This window comes from Centruroides sculpturatus, unplaced genomic scaffold (assembly GCF_000671375.1).
Source record: "Centruroides sculpturatus isolate CEXI.00-Female unplaced genomic scaffold, Cexi_2.0 scaffold279, whole genome shotgun sequence".
Taxonomy (NCBI): Eukaryota; Metazoa; Arthropoda; class Arachnida; order Scorpiones; family Buthidae; genus Centruroides; species Centruroides sculpturatus.
Genome location: NW_019384541.1, coordinates 189,621 through 210,350, shown reverse-complemented (window position 1 = coordinate 210,350; position 20,730 = coordinate 189,621). Strand labels below are relative to the sequence as shown.

Genomic DNA, 20,730 nt, shown 5'->3' with positions numbered 1-20,730 from the left:
TACAATAGCGACGATTATTATTTTAAAAAATTTTTGTTAGGCTTAACATCGATGAAAATTCAACGCAAAATAGGTTAATAGCGATATACTAATATACTAATTACATGGGATATAATAATATACTACACTAATAATGGATTTTTTCATACTTTTCGGTTATCCGACTTTTCAATTATCCGACCAACCCCAGTCCCCAATTAGGGCGGATAATCGAGGTTCTACTGTATGATTAAAATACTAAAGTGGGAGGGCATCAAAATTATCAAACTTTTACAAAGCAGATACATCCTCAGACACGTGGAAGACCTTTATAAATCTACATAGCAGAGGAAATCTATAAACTTTAAAGACTAGGACACACACTGATTTGTTGGGATCACAGTTTCCAATCCCAACAAATCAGAACCATATTTAGATTGTATTATATATATTTATTTTATATTAATTAATATTATTTTAATTAAAACGAAAAATATTATTAGCTTTTAATTTTTTTAGCTTATAATTTGGGTAGTTAAAACTACCCAAATTATATAAAAACATTTATTTTTCGTTATCAATTTTTGTCTGTTTTCCTAACTCTACAAAATTAAATTTGTGTGCTGTTATGATACCGATTTAATGTGTTATCTCAGTTTTAATTCATGTTTAAATTTTTAATAATAATAATAATTATTATTATTAAAAAATAAATAATAAATTTTATTATTTTTTTACATTTACACGTATGCAGTACAACGTTACATATAAAGATATTCATTAATAAGCTGAGTTTTTATAAAAACAGGAATAATTTAAGAAAAAAATTTCTCTTGTTTAATTAATTACTTTTCAATATTTCTTTTAGAAAGTTCTTAAATGAATGTTAAAACTTTTTGATATTTGAAAATTATGAATGAAACGTGCCAATTTTTTCAGAGATCTTCATAATAACAGAATTGAGTTCATCCATCCGGAAGCATTTTCTTCATTCAACGATCTCAGAGACCTGTAAGTGATTTACGATTCTTTTTCTCATAAACTAAACTGTTTAAACTATTATATATAAATCGTTCAAAAATAATAAATTTCTTGTCACTTTTAATTAATGTACAGTACATATTTCAAAAAAGTCAATTGACTTGTAACTTGCCTCAAAAAATATATAAATAATATAAAACAAAATTTAAAAATGGTATAACAAAATATTTTATGCTTTAATTCTTTCTGATAATTAAAAATATTTATGATTATAGAAACTTAAACAATTAAATAATAATTAAAAAATTATATTTAAAACTATATTTTTCTGTTTGATTGTGAACTGGAAGAAGAATGTTTTGTCCGTTCGATACAAGTTCGAAAACTTCTTACCAGCATTCGGCATCATTACGAAATAATAAATGGAAATTTTATATTTAATTATTCAGAATTTACTGTTAAATCGATATTAGGTTTCATATTTTCTTATCTTCTGATAATTTATTACACTACATTTGTTTCGTAATATCATTTCTATGATAAATATACTAATTTCTACGAGAGCATTTCCTCGAAAATAAATAGCGTCATTTAATAAGCAAAAATGTATTCAATTTTTATAAAATATTAAACTATTTCAATTTATTTTAATAAGTGATTAAGTCAGAAATTTCGTTATTTAAGAAACTTTGTTCTCGACGTAGCTTAAATTGGCACACCAAGTATTGACTGGTTCCATCGATTATACATTATAATAATAATATTAGAAATGATTAATTATCACGCGATAACAAAATAATACTTTCATAATATTTTTTAGGTTTTTAGAAAATTTAGGTTTAATTTAAAATAACTTTTTTTTTATTAAAACAAATATAGATCGAACGTATAACAAGTTAGTTGTATACCTCTCTGGTTTCTTTTCAGTCTCAATTATTTTTGCTACTTTAGAGAAATATTTATATATTCAGGAGATAAAACTTGCACCTTTTCTTTGCTGTTACCTTCAGATTTTTTGATAGGACTATAAGCTCTTAGTCTTGATTTAGCAAAGCAGATTATCATTTTATCTATGAACTAAAAACCTTTGTGACACAAAGTTCAAACATTGCGTTGTTCTTATAAGAGCAGAAAAAATGGGCTACTGATTGAGAAACAAAGAATCAAAAGTTTGGAGTTTTGTCATCATGTTTGTGTAGTTGTTAGTAGTTCTTAGATAAGAACAGTTAGAATAGGACTATATGAAAAACACTGAGATTTTTATATCTAAATATGACCTTATGAAATGTATCATATTCTGAATAATAAGTAATGGTTTTTTTTAAAAGACATTACTGTACTTTCGGAATGATCCCTTACACTACATGGGTGTCCGCAGAATGAGTAAACGGGGCACTTTGTCTCCTGGGATCGAATAAAAAGTTCCGCAAATTATAATTGTAAAAATGATTGAGATATGTAAGCTTACACCCTCAATTATAGGACGCTTTGTCTGTCTTTTTGAATTAATGCAATACTGTGTTCTATAATATACTTGTGAAAAAAACCTCAAAAATTAAATAATTAAATAAATATTACTTGTCTCAAAGCTTCGCCCCTGGAAAATTATCTGTGGACACCCAAGACACCGTTTATAAAATTTAAATATTTTTTTCTAAATTAATAAATTTATCATTATCAGAGCAATATAAAATATTTGAAATTGAAAAATTAGAATCACTACAGGCAGACTTTCATCACAAATGTAACATGACAAGAATTTATTATATATTAAGGTATTGAGTTTGACAGTTTTTAACAGCAAATAATAACATAAAATATTTCAATTAGGAAAAAATATACATAATATATTTTAAAATAACTATTAATACATTAATTATTTAAAAAGAAAAAATCGTAGATGCGATAAATGTTCTCATCTTGTCAATAAGACAGGATGAAAACAAGATATAAAAATGTTAATAAATTTCGCTTTTGATGTCAGATAATTTCAATTATCAGTTGTTTCATTAAATGAACGTAATTAAATGTTACGAATATTTGATATTAAAAGACCTTCATTACATAGACTAAGATTTCTCCTGATGTTTTCTCTTATCGCTCCCTTTCTAAAATTAGATTTAAACATAAATCAAAATTTAAAGTTGTATTTTACTTCAATAAAATCTAAAGATTTATCAATTGTTATTTTTATGTATTTTTAAACGTAATAAAAATAAATTTCTTCACCGACCTCCAAACGACCCTTATTATCGACCCCCAGATAAATCCATTAACTAAAATTCTTAATTTGCGCTTGAACACAACACTCACAATTGCATATATCGAGAGGAGAAAATGATGAAAATTATATTACGTACTATATAAATATATTTAGAAATATTTATTGTAAGGGTCTGATAAATCTTTCAGTACTTTTTATAATTTACTTTTAGTCTTCTTTAATACTGAATAATTCTTTGTTTTTTTTAAGGAACCTCGCTTATAATCAGTTTTCAGTGATTCCAACAAGCGGTCTCGAAAATTTAAGGCAACTGAAAACATTCAACAACAGGAATTTAAAGGAATTTCCGGCGCCCGAAATGTTTCCAAAAATTCATACTTTAGCTTTATCTTACGCCTATCATTGTTGTCCTTTTTTGCCATATGCACGAAAGCCAACTGCTTCATTGAAGGAGACAATCGTTTGGCTGACGAGAGAAGAACTAGATATGAAAGTCTGGAGTACAAATATCACAGACGTGTGGCCTGGATATGGTAAATACGAGATTACAATATTACAGAACAGAAACGTAATAATTAAATCGACTAAAAACAAAATTTTAAAACACTTCATTCTTATAATATTGGCCTTTTAAAAATGAGATTTCTAAAAAAAAATTGTTTTTAAACAGAGATTTACTAACATGAATTTCTTTCACTGTTTCTTTCAGATTACTTAAATAATATTAATCAGTAATTGGCTAATAATTATATCAATGCTTGTATTACAATCATAATTCATGTCGTTGAAGCATTGTTAAGTTTTTAAAATATTTTATTTGACTGGCTTGTCTATTGTCTCATTCTGAATCTATCAACAAGCTAATCTTCATGATCACTTTTATTGTACTTTCTAGACATTTTAGTTTAAAATGCTTTATTTAAAATGCTTATTATTTGTTAAAGTGATAAAAATATAGTCAGATTAATTAACTTAAAATTTACATTTAGAGAATTTCTCAAGTAAGTTTGAAGAGTTTGCTACACAGTTATGGAGTGCGTTTCGTAAGGATTATACAATTCCGGATAATTTAGCCACACAATACGTAGAAGAATATCCCGACGACAGTTTCGAGGACGAAAGTGGACAACTTGGAAGATATCCAATTCAGTGTTTGCCAGAACCAGGTGAACGGCAATTAATTATCTGTTGAAGAAATATTGTTTAAGACGTTGAAAAGAGAATTAATATTTTTTCTTTATAGGGCCTTTTATGCCATGCGAAGATTTATTTGGTTGGTGGACACTGAGATGTGGTATTTGGGTTGTATTTTTGCTTGCAATGCTAGGAAATGGATTAGTTGTAATTGTTTTATTATTTGGTCGAAGTAAAATGGATGTACCAAGATTTCTAGTGTGTAATCTCGCTATAGCTGATTTTATGATGGGAATTTATTTAGGAATTTTAGCCGTAGTCGATGCATCTACTCTTGGAGAATTTAAGGTATTTTTCAGTTTTAAGTTATTAATACATGTAGCGTATTTATCGTTTATGAGACTAGACAAAAACTATTTTTAACGTAAATATTTTTTAAGACGATGGTGTAATATTCTATAAAATGAAACCAATATAATGATGTAATCAGACTGATATTTATTAGTTCAAGTTATATAATACATAACATTGCATAAGTTTCGAATTACGCATATAAAATTAGGACCTTTCTAACTTGCTACCGAGACAATTAATTCAAATTTCGAACCTTATTCCACAAATTCGAGTATCTCATTTCCCCCTATTCTCCAAGTTTTCCATATTAAGAAAAAGAAATTTTCTAGCAGACTAACAAATCACTGTTATTTTTTGTTTTACTCTTTCTGCCCTGACTAAGACTTTTTTCAGGTCTGTCGTGAGTTCGGCTAAACCCAAATGGGACGGCCGGATGGTGAGGGCCCGACGGGGAGGACGGATCCCGACATATCCAAGACAGACCATCCCCAAAAAATTGGACTACCCGGTTCGTTCCCAGATCTCCCAGAAAATTATTGTTATTAATAATGCCAGAATTGGAAAAATTTGCTCACATTTTAAATTAAAACGAGCAATTATTTATTGTGACACCGTCACAATGCCGGGCTGCAATTTTTAATCATATTTTTAATTTATTTAATTTAAAATATATGTTCTACATCTCAAATTAGTATTGTCTTGCCTCTGTACATCATATTTTTCCTGATAACAACAGACATGCCGGTCATCTAAGTAAAACTGTTCTAGGGAAAAGTTTGAATTAAAATCACTTTCTGTGTAGCCCGAAAGTTTGTATATAGTTAATCTGCTGCCCCTAATCTCTCCATAAATGGTCTTGATTTTCGTCTATCTAACACCGTTCTCTAGATTAAGAAAGGACAGAAAGAAGACAGTGGAAATTTATAGATCTACAATTTTTCAAATTGCAAGCTCAATAATTACACAAAGATTTACAGTATTAAACGTTTAATTTGAATTAATAAATCTTATTAAAGTTAAAAATTTGTTTGAAAAAATCAGTTAGTCTAAATTCGCATCATTTAGGCCTATATTTCCCTCGCTTAACATAACTTTGTGTAATAAAAATTGAATTCATTATTATTTTTTTAAAAATATTATATTTAAGATAAACTTAATGAAAGTTATAGTGCTATTTTGAATTAACATCCTTAATGATTACAATATGAATATTGATGAATATAATTTGTAATCGTATACAATAATCATTTAAACAAACCAACATCCATTGTAGGCCTGATCGAACCCATGATGGAAATGAAAAAGTGCCCACAAGACAGAAAGCGTTAAAAAATGGGGGGGGGGAACAGTAAAGTTGAACATTGTAGCAAAAATATATTGACCGTATAGTGAGTGATGTGAGATAGAAAAACCGACAAGTTTACAATTTGCATTTTTTCTTAAAAAAAATATTATTTTAGATCATTTAAAAACAAAATTTTCCGTGATTATTTTTTCCATAATAATGTATATTACAATTTTAAAATACTTTTTAAAAATGATATTGCTTGTTTGTAGTGTAATTACTTGGAAAAATACGTTTTACTCGGTTGAGATTACCTGTAATAAGAGTATAACATAGTTTTAATTTGATTAATCAAAAGTACGGCTTTCTCATTGCAACTAGGCTTCGCTATTAACTAAGCTGAGCGTCAATAGGTAGCTATCAGCTTCCTATTGACGCTCGGCTTATAATTTACGGTTAGTTAACGTAAATATTTACAATAACAATAACTTTTTGAAATTTTTAGTCAATTATATTATGTATATATTGATACATACAGTAGAGCGTCGATTATCCGAAACAATTCGGGGCTGGGTTGTTCGGATAACTGATCATGTATGAAAAATATATTAATGTTGTTGTAAAGCGTTTTTTTTGTCTTATATTGATTATTTAAATGTTAGAAATATAAATAATTAATTGATTATTCATTAAAACTTGACGCAGTTATCTATTATAAATCGTATTTAAATTGTTAACTAGTATATCTATTGAAAAATAAATTATATTAGTATTAGAAGAGAGACTTTCTTTTCATAGGTATCTAACGTATTATCATATTTTTAATTTTACATCATAATAAAACAAGTCATAAAATAATTATGATTTATTTTATTATGATGTTATTAAAGTACAGAAAAAATTTAATAAAAATAATGATAATAACTTTATTATTTTTTAATGATTAAATAATAGTAATAAAATAATTGTATACTTTTCATGTATATGTCCTTTATTGTAATTTTTGTGTAGACTAATTAGTTTTTCTTCTTTGAAACTAAAACTTTTCCTTAAAAATTACTTATTTATTTAAATAATTTTTGATTATTTTACAGATTTATGCTGTCTATTGGCAAACATCAGCGGGCTGTCAGATAGCGGGATTTCTTGGTGTAATAAGTAGTGAATTGTCTGTCTTCACTTTAGCAGTCATTACACTTGAAAGAAATTATGCAATTACTAACGCTATGCATCTCAACAAAAGATTATCTTTGAAGCATGCCGGATATATAATGGCTTCGGGATGGTTCTTTGCTCTTGTTATGGCTATACTTCCCCTGTTAGGCATAAGTGATTACAGAAAATTTGCCATTTGCCTGCCTTTTGAAACAGAAGACGTTTTTTCTTTATCGTACGTTGTTTTTCTTATACTTATCAATGGTGTGGCATTTCTTATTCTGATGGGATGTTATTTTAAAATGTATTGGGTGATACGTGGATCTCAAGCTTGGAATTCAAATGATTCCAGAATTGCCAAGCGTATGGCTTTATTGGTATTCACGGACTTCATATGTTGGGCACCAATTGCATTTTTCTCATTGACTGCTGTTTTCGGTGTTCATTTAATTTCTCTAGAAGAAGCTAAAGTATTCACCATTTTTGTTTTGCCCTTAAACAGTTGTGCCAATCCATTTCTTTATGCTATTTTCACAAAACAATTTAAAAAAGATTGTGTATTAATATGTAAAAGGATTGAAGAGTCTAGAGTAACGAGAGGAATTGGTAGGTGTAGACATAGTTCAAATTTTTCAAATCGACACACTCCAGCTAATACAAATTCAGCTGCAGACAGAAAAAGTGGTGAACAACCTGTCTGTCAATGCGCAGTTGGAAGAAGGACTACAGAAGTTCCTAGTGGAATACGATCACGATCTCGTTCTTCGTGGCTCAAGTACTTGTTTTGCAACCAATCAAATGACGATGAAAGATCTGGAAGCGATTACACTTATGCAATTGCACAAATTCAAAGAAACCTTGAGGGAGATCATCATAAACGTACCTCTAGTATATCTAGTGAAAACTTTTCGTCTCGTTCTGATAGCTGGAGATACGGCATTGCGTTAAGATTATTAGAAAGAAATGGAAGAAGAAATTCATGGAGTAATAATACTCAAAAATCATCATCTCAAGATTCTCATACATCTTGCAGTCGGCAGGATTCATCTACTTCCACATTTCGTCTTTCGAGATCAAGTGTCAGTAGTGATACGTCAAGTTCTTTGGCAGGTCGAACTGCTTATACTCGAGATCGTCCACCACCCGCTAGAGCGGTTGTTAATGGAGAAACATCTCAAAGAATGTTGTCATTTCGATCGTCCGTTAAAGACAAACCTAAATTATGCAGACAAACAGCAGTACACGATTTGAACGGAGGAAAAACTTACGATTCCGCTCAAAGATCTCCACCTTCTACAGCAAGAATGTACGGTAACCTTTGCCCCACTTGCGCTAGAAAAGAGCCAGGTCCGTCATTAGTATTCAAAAATAAAGAACTTGAAGAAAAATTTACTTGTTTTTATAATCGTTTGGTTGAAACTAGTAATGAAGATAGCAGCGAGGCAACAACTTCTAAAGAAGAACAAGTTATATTTTCTAGTGATCAGTCTACAGAACCAAAACCTGAGAAAGATGATATAGAGTTAGAAAAAGTAACAAGCGATAATCCACAAATTCCAGTCGATATTACTGCTACTATTATCGAATCTCAAGCATCAGAAATATTAGACGAATTTCCTAACAACGACACTTTAAAAACACCTGACATAATGGAAAATAATAGACTTCATGTAAGTGCAGAAAATTCTCCAAATCCAAAATCGAGAAGTCTCACCTTCATCGGTTTTGTTCCACGACGCAAAGCAACATCGGACACATCACTAAAAAAAGTATCTCTTAGAAGTTTACCGACCATGTTTAGTTCTTTATCTAGTCATAAATTAATAGAAAGATCAGACCATGCTAAAGTAAGAAGCCATGGACAAATAGCGACTCAACCAAGATCTATCGATTATATTCCTTCCTCTAGAAGCGAACAGTTGCTTCCTCAGTTATCTCTAGATTGGTTTTCTCCACGAAATCAACATATTGCTGAAGACACGGAGTCCGAAGATGAGTGTATCGAAAGCAAACAGTTGAAAACTCAAGAAATCTGTGATCCTAGACTAATAAAACATTACACTGTCATTAATGCCAGTGAAGATGTTCCTCTCATCGACGAAGATGGACAAAAGCCCGTATCGGGAATGTAAAAATTCTTTAATGTTTATTTAAGAGAATTGGAATTACAAATATGTTCGTTTATTTAAAAGTGAGCTTGACCATAAATCAAAACTGATTTTTATCATTTATTTCATTTATAATATTTCATATAAATTACACGACAAATAACCGATTTATCGTCAAGCTTTCTTTAAAAATGAGAACATCGGAAGCAAATATTGTTATGATAACTTTTCTGCAACTTCGAAACATATATGACATTGATTTATTCGTCCAAAAGAATCTTCTTTAAATAAATGTAAAGATATAGTGCTACAATTAGAATGATTATAATCTGTAATAAAATTCAAATGAAAGTTGTTTCATCTTATTACTAAATAGATTCTTAAAATTTACAAAACTATTTGTTAACATTTATAAAAACAAAATGACTTTTACATTGTAAAGCAAAATGTATTCGAAAGCTAAGATTTTACTGTCTTTGTTGCAGAATTTTAAATTAGATCTTTATGGATTATTGCAAATAAATTGAAAATCGGATCAAAGAAATTCGGATGACTATTTCGATAAAATGTAGCACCAGCATACAATAGATAAAGTAAAATCATGTTTAATGTTACAAGTTTGGCTGGTCCTGGCAGTATTGAAAACGATCGGGAAGCGACATTCATGGAATCGAACTACTCGTGAAAATCTATAAATGTCCTGTTCGGATGTGAATCCGGTGTCTTATCGCGTAGCTGTCAAATGTAATAAAATTACTTTTTCCGTAAGGCCTAAGCAGATGAACAGAAAACATTTAATTATATAATTAAGTTGAATCCAAAAAGACCTCTCGATCGAACTGTAAAGTTATTGTTACTTAAGATGACCAAAAAAAAATTATAACTATAAATCAATGAACATTTTAATACAAAATCCGTGCACTAGTATTTTGGGTAGGCTTAAAGGTAAATTTTTTCGATCATAGATACGATCGAACCAACCGTAAAATCGTGGATTAATATAAATTTTATAGAAAATTAAATTTCTGTTTCTTTCGCACAAGCTTTTTTACGTGTTATATTTAATTTTTTAATTCTTTTAAATTATCTTATAAATTTTTCTGTAACGTTCAGGCGGAATAAATTAGTTTCAAGCAAACTTTCAAAATATTTCTAATTTAAAATTCTTCTTATAAATTTTATTTTATTATAATTGTGTAATACTAAAGGAGTTTGGTATGACTAAACGAAGACATTTGCAAGATTTACAATTAAATCTTTCAATCCAGTAACATTGGTTTAAGTGATCGATTTTGTTTATTGAAATAGTTCACAACCCCGAAATGATTCTAATTTGCAATCCCCGTACCTATTGCAATAATTTTATTTGTAGGAAATTTCATTTATTACCAAAGTTCAAGTTGGCAATAACGGAATGTAAGTTAGTAGGCTCGACTATAAATTGAAATCTGAAGTAAGCATTGCATCATCCTTGGCATTAGGAACGATGTTTCGCTGAAATTTTGATTTAATCAAAGTAGTTTTGGTAGGCCAGCTATAAAAATACAATATAATTTTATATATAACTAGTTAAATACTGAACGCTGATAGTTGGTTGTGGGTTCGTGCCTCGCAAACCCATGACCAACTACCAGCTAGCCACGTAAAGTTTTCCGTGTTTTCTTCATGTTTGGAACACTTAAATAGGAGCCAGTATCCCATAAAAAAACTTCCCGGGAGGCATTCCTTTCCAGCAGATCGCCCATGTGCCGCATTGCTGTAACCAAATAAACCAAAACTATTACACCTGCCAAAGTTTATAGATTGTTTTGAATTAGTATACTGAATTCTCTATGAAGAATCTAATGTGGAAAAACTAATATTTAATTGATGATTATAAAGTCAGTGGCACGTTTAGAATATGCAGGCGTCCCCAAACTAATAGCGCCACTTTTGCACGGAATGATTCTACTTTATAAATCCTTCGCCCCCTTCTTCTCCCTTTCGATATTTAATAACCTGCAAAAATTTAATTTTTGCGGATTTTTAAATATCGAAAGAGGCAAAGAGTACTGCTATTGAAAATCCTTCATTAGTACTACCATTCTGTTTTTAAAAAATTTATTCATATAGGCTATTAATACTGTTCGACAAATATCTCTTATTTTACTCCTATTTAAGCTTTTAATTTACACTAATTCCTTTACGAATTGTTTTTACGTGAAATTATTTTTTCATTATTTTATTGTTGTTACTGTTATTTTGAATTTTTGTGCCTCTAGGACCAGGCCTATAGGCCTATGGGAAATCCGCCACTGTATAAAGTGGCGTATACATTTTTATAAAAATAAAGTTTAACATAGAGAAGATTTCTATGAATACAAAACATAACATATTTATCAAGCAATAAATATGTTATCTCGAAGAATTTTAAATGAGAAAATTGACCTAATTAAATAATATTTCTGACGTAATTTGGGGCTTCTCCGATTTTAAACTCGACCATTTTGTTTCTTTCAGAGCAATTAAAAATATAAACTGTATACAATATACTAAAATAAACTGTTTTTAACTAGGCTATATTTTATACGCTTTTTATTAACTTACTCTGTTTTTTAGTCTGTTGCCTGTCTGTCTATGTAAAATATTGTAACTCAGTTTTCACCTAATTCCCAATTTCCGATCTAGTTGAAATTGTGTAACATATGTATTCTCGATGACAATACATTTTTTTCTTAGAGTTTACAAATTACAAAATTAGTAAATCTCACACAGTATAATACAGTATACGATTTATGTGAAAAAAGCAATTTCTTTAAATTTTTTAAAATATTTTTTTATTTGATTTAACTTTTATTTCATATACAGTATTACTATAGATGTATATTGTGTTATAAACAAATGTGCTTCCTTGTTCCCTGTACAATAAAATAATAATTTTCATTTAAAAATGGTCATTTATTAAAGAAATTGATTATGTATTGTACGTAATATATTAGAAAAAAATTGCAATAATTTCATATTGTCAGAAAGAGTAATGTTTCTAAGTGGGATATTTGGCTGATTGATTTGGTTTAATCCAACGGTTCCGAAATTATTAAATTAATGTGTTATTTCCTAGTTTTGTTGTTCTTACAATTCCGCTACGTAAATTTTTATACTTCATCTAAAAGTTTTGATGAACAAATTCAAGAATTAATTCAAAATATACAACTAATCGAATGTAAATAACATGGTACAAGCTTTCTAAATATGCATCTACATAAAAGTCAAAACCGATTTCTTATGTGTTTAATGTAATATATAAATGAGAATGTTTGCTTGTTTGTTCGCTATACACTCCTAGGCCGTTTGACTAATTTCTACGAAACTCGGAGGTTACGTTCAAATACTTCTAACTTAGATCATGCCGTACATCCACCCCAAAATATCAATTGCATTTCTATAAATCAATTGATTTTTACTTACATTCGATTTTCTGAGTTACACGTAGTGCCATCTATTCGCAAAAAAGTTAACAAAATATTAACTGACTATAATTCTTACAAAAAAGAATATAATTTTAAATATATATATTATATTTACTGAATTACTGTAATGATGATATAGCACAAAATAGATGCGCCATTACGCCATTACTGTTACAGGCAGCACATAGCACTTGCCTGCATGAAGTGTAGTAGTGTTTGCCCCTGTAAATCACACTTTTCCTGTTAGCAATGAAGTCGTACCGGTTACGTATCTAACTCCGTTCGGGAAAAAGTTTTCTTATTGAAATAACGTGACTCGCGGTACAAATCGAAAGTTCATATATACTGTAGGTAATCTAGTCCTTTTACGATTTCAATGTCTGGTCTCGACCTTCATCTATTTAACTCCATTCTCGAGATTAAGGAAGGACAGATAGATAGATGACAACAGTGAAAATTTATAGGTCTACAATTTTTTTCAAATTGCAACCTAATAAACGCAATATTTACGAGAACACACTTCCCGCATAGCTTATATAATATATTTCCGAAATTTTAAAAAATTTATCATCACATAAAAGTAATTATTCTAGTATTTTTGCAAGATTTTTTTATTATCTAAACATATCACACGAATTCTTTCGGACGTTAAATTCGTCTTTGAATATCGGAAGAGACACTTCTCATATTTACTTTACTATCGTAGCTCCGTCCACGCATATTTTCAATTTTTAGGCGTAACGATTCCAGTTTTGCAGTATTAATTAATTCAGTCAAACTAGATCCAGCAGTTAATTTCACAGGCAAAAAACACTCGCTAAAATATACGAGGGATGTTCAGGTCAATCCGGAACTTATGAATGTATAAAATAAAACTACAAAGTTTAAGGGGTGGAAACTGCATTTATTTTTCGACATAGTCCCTTGCTACATTTATACACTTGTATCATCGTTTTACTAATGCTGGGAAAGCTTCCGTGTAAAAAGATTTGTTAGTACGTTTAAGCCATTGTAGGACAGCCTTCTTCACTTCATTTAAGGTACTGAAATATTGACCTCCGAGAAAGTCTTTCAGGGGTCCAAATAAGTGGAAGTCATTTGGCGCTAAATCAGGACTATAAGGGAGATGTGTTAATAATTCCCAGCCGATTCCTGTATTGTTTGCATAGTGCGTTGAGCGGTATGAGGTCTGGCGTTGTCCTGCAAAAACAAAACACCCTTTGTGATCAAACCAGGCCTCTTCTTCTGCAATTTCTTATACACATCATGGAGAACCTGACAATAATATTCACCGTTGATGGTGCTACCATGGGTTAAAAAGTCAACACGAATAATTCCATCTTTTTCCCAGAAAACACTTCCCGTCACTTTGCCTGCTGAATCAATTGTTCGGAATTTCTTTGGTGGTGGAGATCCTGTATGCTTCCACTGCTTTAATGCTCTTTTCAATTCTGGAGTGAAATGGTGAACTCAGGTTTCATCACATGTGATCAAGAAAATGCTGGCCTTCCGGCTCATAACGATCCTTCAGTTCAGTACAACATCCAACTCTTCTGTGCCAGTCAAAAGTAGAAAGCTGTTTTGGTACACAGCGTACACTCACTTTTCGGAATAGCAAAGTGTCATGAAGTATTGTGTTTACCGTTCCTAACGAAATATTACACATATTCACTATTTCACGATATGTTATGCGACGATTTTCAAGGATAGCCTGTTCTACGCGCCGAATGTTCTCAGGAATGACAACTGTGGGCTGAGAACTATCACGACCAGGATTACCAGTGACAGATTCACTGGCCATCTTTGAAGCGCTTACACCATTCAAATGTCTTGCTGCAGCTGAGAGTACTTTCACCATATTGTGCTTAAAGTCTTCTGTAAATTTCAACTGATTTTACGCCCTCCTTCGTTAAAAATTTCATGACCCCACGCCGTTTCATATGCACGTCCACACTGTCATTTGCCATCTTGATTAACAGTCTCTAGAATGGAACGCGACACGGAGCGCCACCTGTTTATAAGAGATCACATTTGCCAGGTCCTACTTACACTCTGAAAATCATATATAAACCTGTAAAAGCAAATGTCCCTGATTGACCTGAACATCCCACGTACTTTGAGTAAATATACAGAATAACTAGACATTCACTTGATTCTGTTGCTATCCGGAGTATGGTCTAAAATTATACTATAATATTTGCAATTATTTTTCCCCTTTAACTCTTTCCGCCCTGTGGGCACTAAGAGGGCTATTTGCAATCGTTAATAATAACAACAATGGTCTTTCGAATTTTTCCCATCAGATAAATAAAGTTCATTTTGTACATCTTTGCTTAGATAATGCGAGAATTCTCGGACGACCTCTTATATGTTCCCTTGTATCAGATTCAAAATTTTGATAATAACTCCAAGATTTAAAAAAATATATTACCGTTGTTTGGTACAAATATTTTATCCGAACTTCCTCTCAATGCTAAAAGTTGAGGCACATAATTGAATAACAGATTAGCCTCATTAATATATCTCCTCAACGTTGCCGTTTAAATTCTAAGATTTTAGCGAATAGCGGTCTCTTTAATCAACAGATTGCAACTGATAACTATAAAAATAGCATTTGTTTCTCATTTCCTGAAAAATATCAGTGCCGGTGCACCCCTGCGTGGCGTAAAATAAAAACAATAGAGCGACAATTGACGTATTGGCATTGAAAAATTATCAAAAAAAACCAACTAAGTAAATTATTTACTTAGTTGGTTTTTTACTGTATACTGTACATTGTAATGAATAAAAATTTCAATGTAGACATTGAAATTTCTGTCTGAGACAACTGTCTCACTGCCTCACTCCTCACGCTGGTGCTTTCTTCGTGTCAATTTTTTAGTGGAAGTCTTATTCTTTGGATCAGTTGTGTAGTATTTTTTGCTTGCCAACCTCTCTTCTATACCAGGGATGGCGAACTTTTCACACGCGTGCCCAAAATGTCACGTAAGGAGAAATCATCTGCTACGTAACGTATCATACGGTTTCCATTTATCATCTGTGTTTCTCATCATCCTTTCAGTTTATCACCTGATCATCCTTTTTTCAATTAGCTTCTTTACATTTATTCTAATTACAGTATACTCGTTTCATTTCTTTAAATATACAGTAGAGCGTCGTTTATCCGAATCAATTGGGGACTGGGGTGGTTCGGATAACTTATTTTTCGGATAACGAATCATGTACGAAAAAATGTATTAATTTATCCCATATTGAAATTTCTCTCCGTTGCGTGTCGCTTCGCGTTGAATTTTCGTCGATGTTAAGCCTAACGAAGACTATTGTATCGTTAAAAATTATTTTTTTATTTTGTACAAACAAAATAAATTTATTGAAAAATATAAAAACAATAAAAAAATATACTTCAGATGTTAATTTAGTATCAAAAACGTATAATATTTGAGTAGCCCGAGAAATAGCCGAAGATTGCAGCGCCACAGCTATAGCGAAAATTTAAATTTGCCGACTGGAATGCTTTCGGATAACGGACGTTTCGGATAACCAGCTTTCGGTGTAGTTACAGTAGTGCCTCGTATAACTTACGCCTCGATAATGGACGCTGCGAACAACGGACTTTCTGTTTGGCCGTTACGTGACTCGAGCAACGGACTGGCTACGAACAACGGACTTCCCGTTCGGCAGTTACGTGAGGCGAACAACAAACTTTATGCGAACAAATGCGAATGATGTTTTCACTCTTTTGCCGTTGCCAATGACAATCTGCTATTTATAATACTAATATATTATAAAAATAGTACTATTATTATATTATTATTATTATTATTAGTATTATTAGTTAATACTAATTAGTTAATACGAAAATATTATTAGTACTGTATATCTGAAGTACAGTTGGGATTCGGCTTGCTCCCTTGTTTATTACGTACATCACCTCAGTGCAGGGTATTTACATTTATTCAAGTATTGTGCAAATCATGTCTTCTAAAAACAGAAAGGTCATTTCAATTGAAACAAGCAAGAAATCATCAGAAGGAGTGAAAGTTGACAAAAACTTCCTTGTCGAACGGAGAGAGGTTCAGGAGTTTACCAACACTCATTATCCAGAGCTAAGGCCAACAGGAGCGATGATCTCTACAATGACACCCTTGTCCGTCATTTCCGACAGGTGTTGAAGAAGAGAGAGAAACAGACCACCTTGGACATGTTTTTTAAGAAGCCAGCTGCCAAAAAAATAAAGGATGGAACAAGAAGAGTTGACCCTACAAACTCCGGTAGCCTCTCCTGAATCTGACTCCGATTAAAAATCAATAAAAAGAGACCTGCTGCAATGTGTAAAACGTCTGTATCTGTATGAATGTGTGAAGAAAGTGTTCCTCCACGTCCTCCTCACAACATCTGAATACCCAGCATAATTGGTGACTGCTCCATTTTCATTTGTTTTATGGTACAGTATGGTTATTTTATGCTGAACGAATTATATGTGTTTAAACATGTATTTCTACGGGAAAATGCGTTTCGTATAACGGACTTTTCACTTAACGGACGTGCACCTGTGTTATATTATCGTGTAACCGTGAACGAATCAAGAAAAAATGGCGGGATTAATCAACGAGAACGAACGTTTTTTATTGACCTGCACATATCCGACTTGAATTTCTAAACAAAAAAAACCACAGCTGGCGCTTGACTTAAGCGCAGCTTATAATAATAAATATGATTAATCTTAACAACCTGGAACGGATTAAGTACGTTATACGAGGCACCACTGTATCTAAATCTAAAACTTTGGTACGCATAAACTTCTTTAAAGCTAAGTATGCTTGCTATATGGCACACTGGCTCAAAAAGGTTCGCCATGCCTGTTCTATACTGTTTGTGCCAAATATCCAAAGAAATCTTCAATTGTCCGGCATTGTGGCAGATTTGACGGATTATGTTCTTACGGTACAAAAGGAATGTTTTTGGCTTTGGAAAACTTCGCGGACAAATTTGCATAGTGAAACGAAGCTGTGTCAGGCCAAAAGATGAAATCATTTTGATGAGCTTGTTAAGAAAAGGGATTATAATTTTATTTAGATATTCGTTTGGTACATGTCAGAATCAATTGCAAAGGATCCCTTCTTAAAAAATGGCTTCAAAACTTTTGCTGGTGAAATGACAGAGCAATGACTTTTGCTTCAAATTTTTTAAATCTGTACTTCACTTCAGGTGTAAGGTGCTTAATTTTCGTTGTTCGTGTAGTAAATTTAATTTCCTGGAATTTGCACGATAAAGAAAAGTACTCGTCGTCCAAAACGAAGGTTTTTCTTCCAACATTTCTTACGGGCCATCTGACCAGGGCTGTGGAGTCGGAGTCGGAGTCGAAAAAATGTGTCGACTCCCGCATTTTAAATTTACTTTAGTTGTTTTATTTAAATGAAAGAAAATTTATTATACTATATATTATATTATACTATATATTTATTAATTTTTTAAATCTGTTTGTATTCTGTTATAATTCATTTATTTTAAATACAAAATGCATCAATTTAATTTATTAAATACAGTATGTAGTATTCTTTTCGAATTCAAAATTCGTTTTAAACTCAGTCCAGATTTTTGTTTCACAACGTTGTTAATAGAATTGAAATGTTACTACTAAATGTTGTTACACTCAACATTTAGTAGTAACAATATTAAAAAACTGGAGCGAGTATAATTCAATTTAAAAATGAACAGTTAATGATTTTGTAACTTAACACTTCTGCTTAACACGGGATATTGTTCATTATGTTACAAAAACGTGATTTTCTCCACTTGTAGATACAGCCTTTAAAATTCATTTTATACAATGTAGTTTAGTACAGGCTTTGTTATTTATACTTACTAGCAATTTATAACACGAATCAAATCGCTCTCTAACTTAGTTCTTAAACATATACAGTAGAGCGTCGATTATCCGAAAGTCAATCATCCGAAAGAATTCCAGTCGGCAAATTTAAATTTTCGCCAGTGCTGTGGCGCTGCAATCTTTGGCTATGTCTTGGGCTACTCAAATATTTTACGTTTTTGATACTAAATTAACTTCTGAAGGAATTTTTTATTGTTTATATTTTTCAATATATTTATTTTGTTTGTACAAAATAAAAAAATAATTTTTAACGATACAATAGTCTTCTTTAGGCTTAACATCGACGAAAATTCAACGCGAAGCGACACGCAACGGAGAAAAATTTCAACATGGAATAAATTAATATATTTTTTCGTGCATAATCGGTTATCCGAAACACCGATCTTCCGAACAACCCGTCCCAATTGGTTCGGATAATCGACGCTCCACTGTATTTTAATATTTTCATTTATACCATCATAATGTTAATTTCGGACCGTTTCATAATTAAATCTTTATTGTTAATAGCGAACTTTAAAAGTAAATGCTATAAATACTTAATACTGTATATGCATTTTTATATTAATAAAATTATTTTTGTGATATTCTACGTATTGATAGTAAAATATAATTCCGAATAATGTGTGTCTGTATTTGTATGCCATAAACTGTGTAACGTCTCTCTCTTATAGAATGCTTTAAGGTTAAAACGTCAATAATTAAAAAATAATAGACAAAATAAAATCAAAAATTTCCATGAATAAATGGATATTCTATTTTCTATTGATGAAGACCTCACACAGGCAGACACGGAGTCATAATGGTTATCTGTCTGTACACAATATTAGGAATCATACATTCAACACAATCTCTTTTATCATTCTTATGTACATCATATCACCACCAAAAGTATTTGAAAATTAATAATAATAATGAATATACATTTTTTCAATATATAGAACATTTAAAAAGTAATACAGAAATTATACTACTAACAAATATTGTTCTTAATTAAACAATTTTTTTCTAATATCATGCAACAGAATAAGATTGTTTTAAGTTTCAATAGAAATTATTTGGGGGTAATAATTATTAAAACTTTACACAAATTCTCTAATAAAACAATTTCAAGATTTAAATGTTAATAAACATTCACACTTGAAAATAATGAATTTTACATTTCTGAAATATGTATCATTCATACAGTCATAACATTAAACTGCTAAATAAATGACAAAATAAGTATTGATTCATAAAAACTGAATCTTAAAAAGTATTTTCCATTTTAATATCAGATTTTAATATTTTCATTCCATGTTAAAAACCAAAATAATTTAAAACTTTTCTGTACTAAATCTTTTTTTCAGATTAAATGTTTGCTATGACTCTGAAAATCAAACAAATCAAAATTCCTTATTTAGTATTTTAATTTTTAACATAACTCAAAAAATATTTTTATCTTGATTGAGATCTTTCTGACTTCAAAAGATAGCATCACATAACAAAAAAAATCAGATGAATTCAATATATCTCAACTTATAAACAAATATACTTTGAAAAATATTCCATTCCATTCCTATATAAAAGTAATTATAGTTTTCATTAAGTTGATCTGACTTTTAAGTTAACACAAAAACAGTTTTACAATTCAACATATCAATTTTTCATTATGACATTTATGATTTATTATTCCTCTCTTAGAACCAAACAATTTTTTCCTGATTTATTCTATTCATTTATTCATGCAATGGTAGGCATGAGTGTGTGTATATATTCGTATATACACATATACATACAACATCCGAACCAAATTCATTCAGTCGATGTAAATTATTCACTTATACAATTATTATACAAATTCTTTTTTTTTATAAGTAACAAAAGTCATACTTTGAGCCATTTATAACTTTAAACTCAAATACTATTATCAAAATTGTTATCTTAAATTTGAACAAATTAATATATCTTAAATTGAACATCAAATTTGATTTAATGCATTTATTAACCTGAGATTTCAGAATATAAACTAAAATCCCTGAAATTAATCTCAAAAATATTCTCTGATAATTTAACTGATTTATTAATTCCAAATATTCTGATATTTAAGTGAAAATTGTTTCAATAATATTTATACACTAATATATATATATATATGTATATGACAATTATATATATTTGTACAAAATAAAATA

At 30.4% G+C, this 20,730-nt stretch overlaps 2 protein-coding genes across 2 annotated transcripts in view; one reads left to right on the top strand and one right to left on the bottom strand.

Moving 5' to 3' along the window:
* LOC111623378 (follicle-stimulating hormone receptor-like) overlaps positions 1-9,714 on the top strand; it is a 17,156-nt gene extending 7,442 nt beyond the window's left edge. The window contains exons 6-10 of the mRNA XM_023365929.1: positions 919-990; positions 3,434-3,717; positions 4,174-4,350; positions 4,428-4,666; positions 7,052-9,714. Coding sequence (XP_023221697.1) covers positions 919-990; positions 3,434-3,717; positions 4,174-4,350; positions 4,428-4,666; positions 7,052-9,244 — 2,965 coding nt within the window. The 3' untranslated portion in view covers positions 9,245-9,714. The remainder of the gene's footprint in view (positions 1-918; positions 991-3,433; positions 3,718-4,173; positions 4,351-4,427; positions 4,667-7,051) is intronic.
* Positions 9,715-14,149: 4,435 nt separating this feature from the next.
* On the bottom strand, positions 14,150-14,527 carry LOC111623375. The gene has a single exon (XM_023365926.1). The coding sequence runs from the start codon at positions 14,525-14,527 to the stop codon at positions 14,150-14,152; it is 378 nt and encodes a 125-aa protein (XP_023221694.1).
* Positions 14,528-20,730: the final 6,203 nt, after the last annotated feature.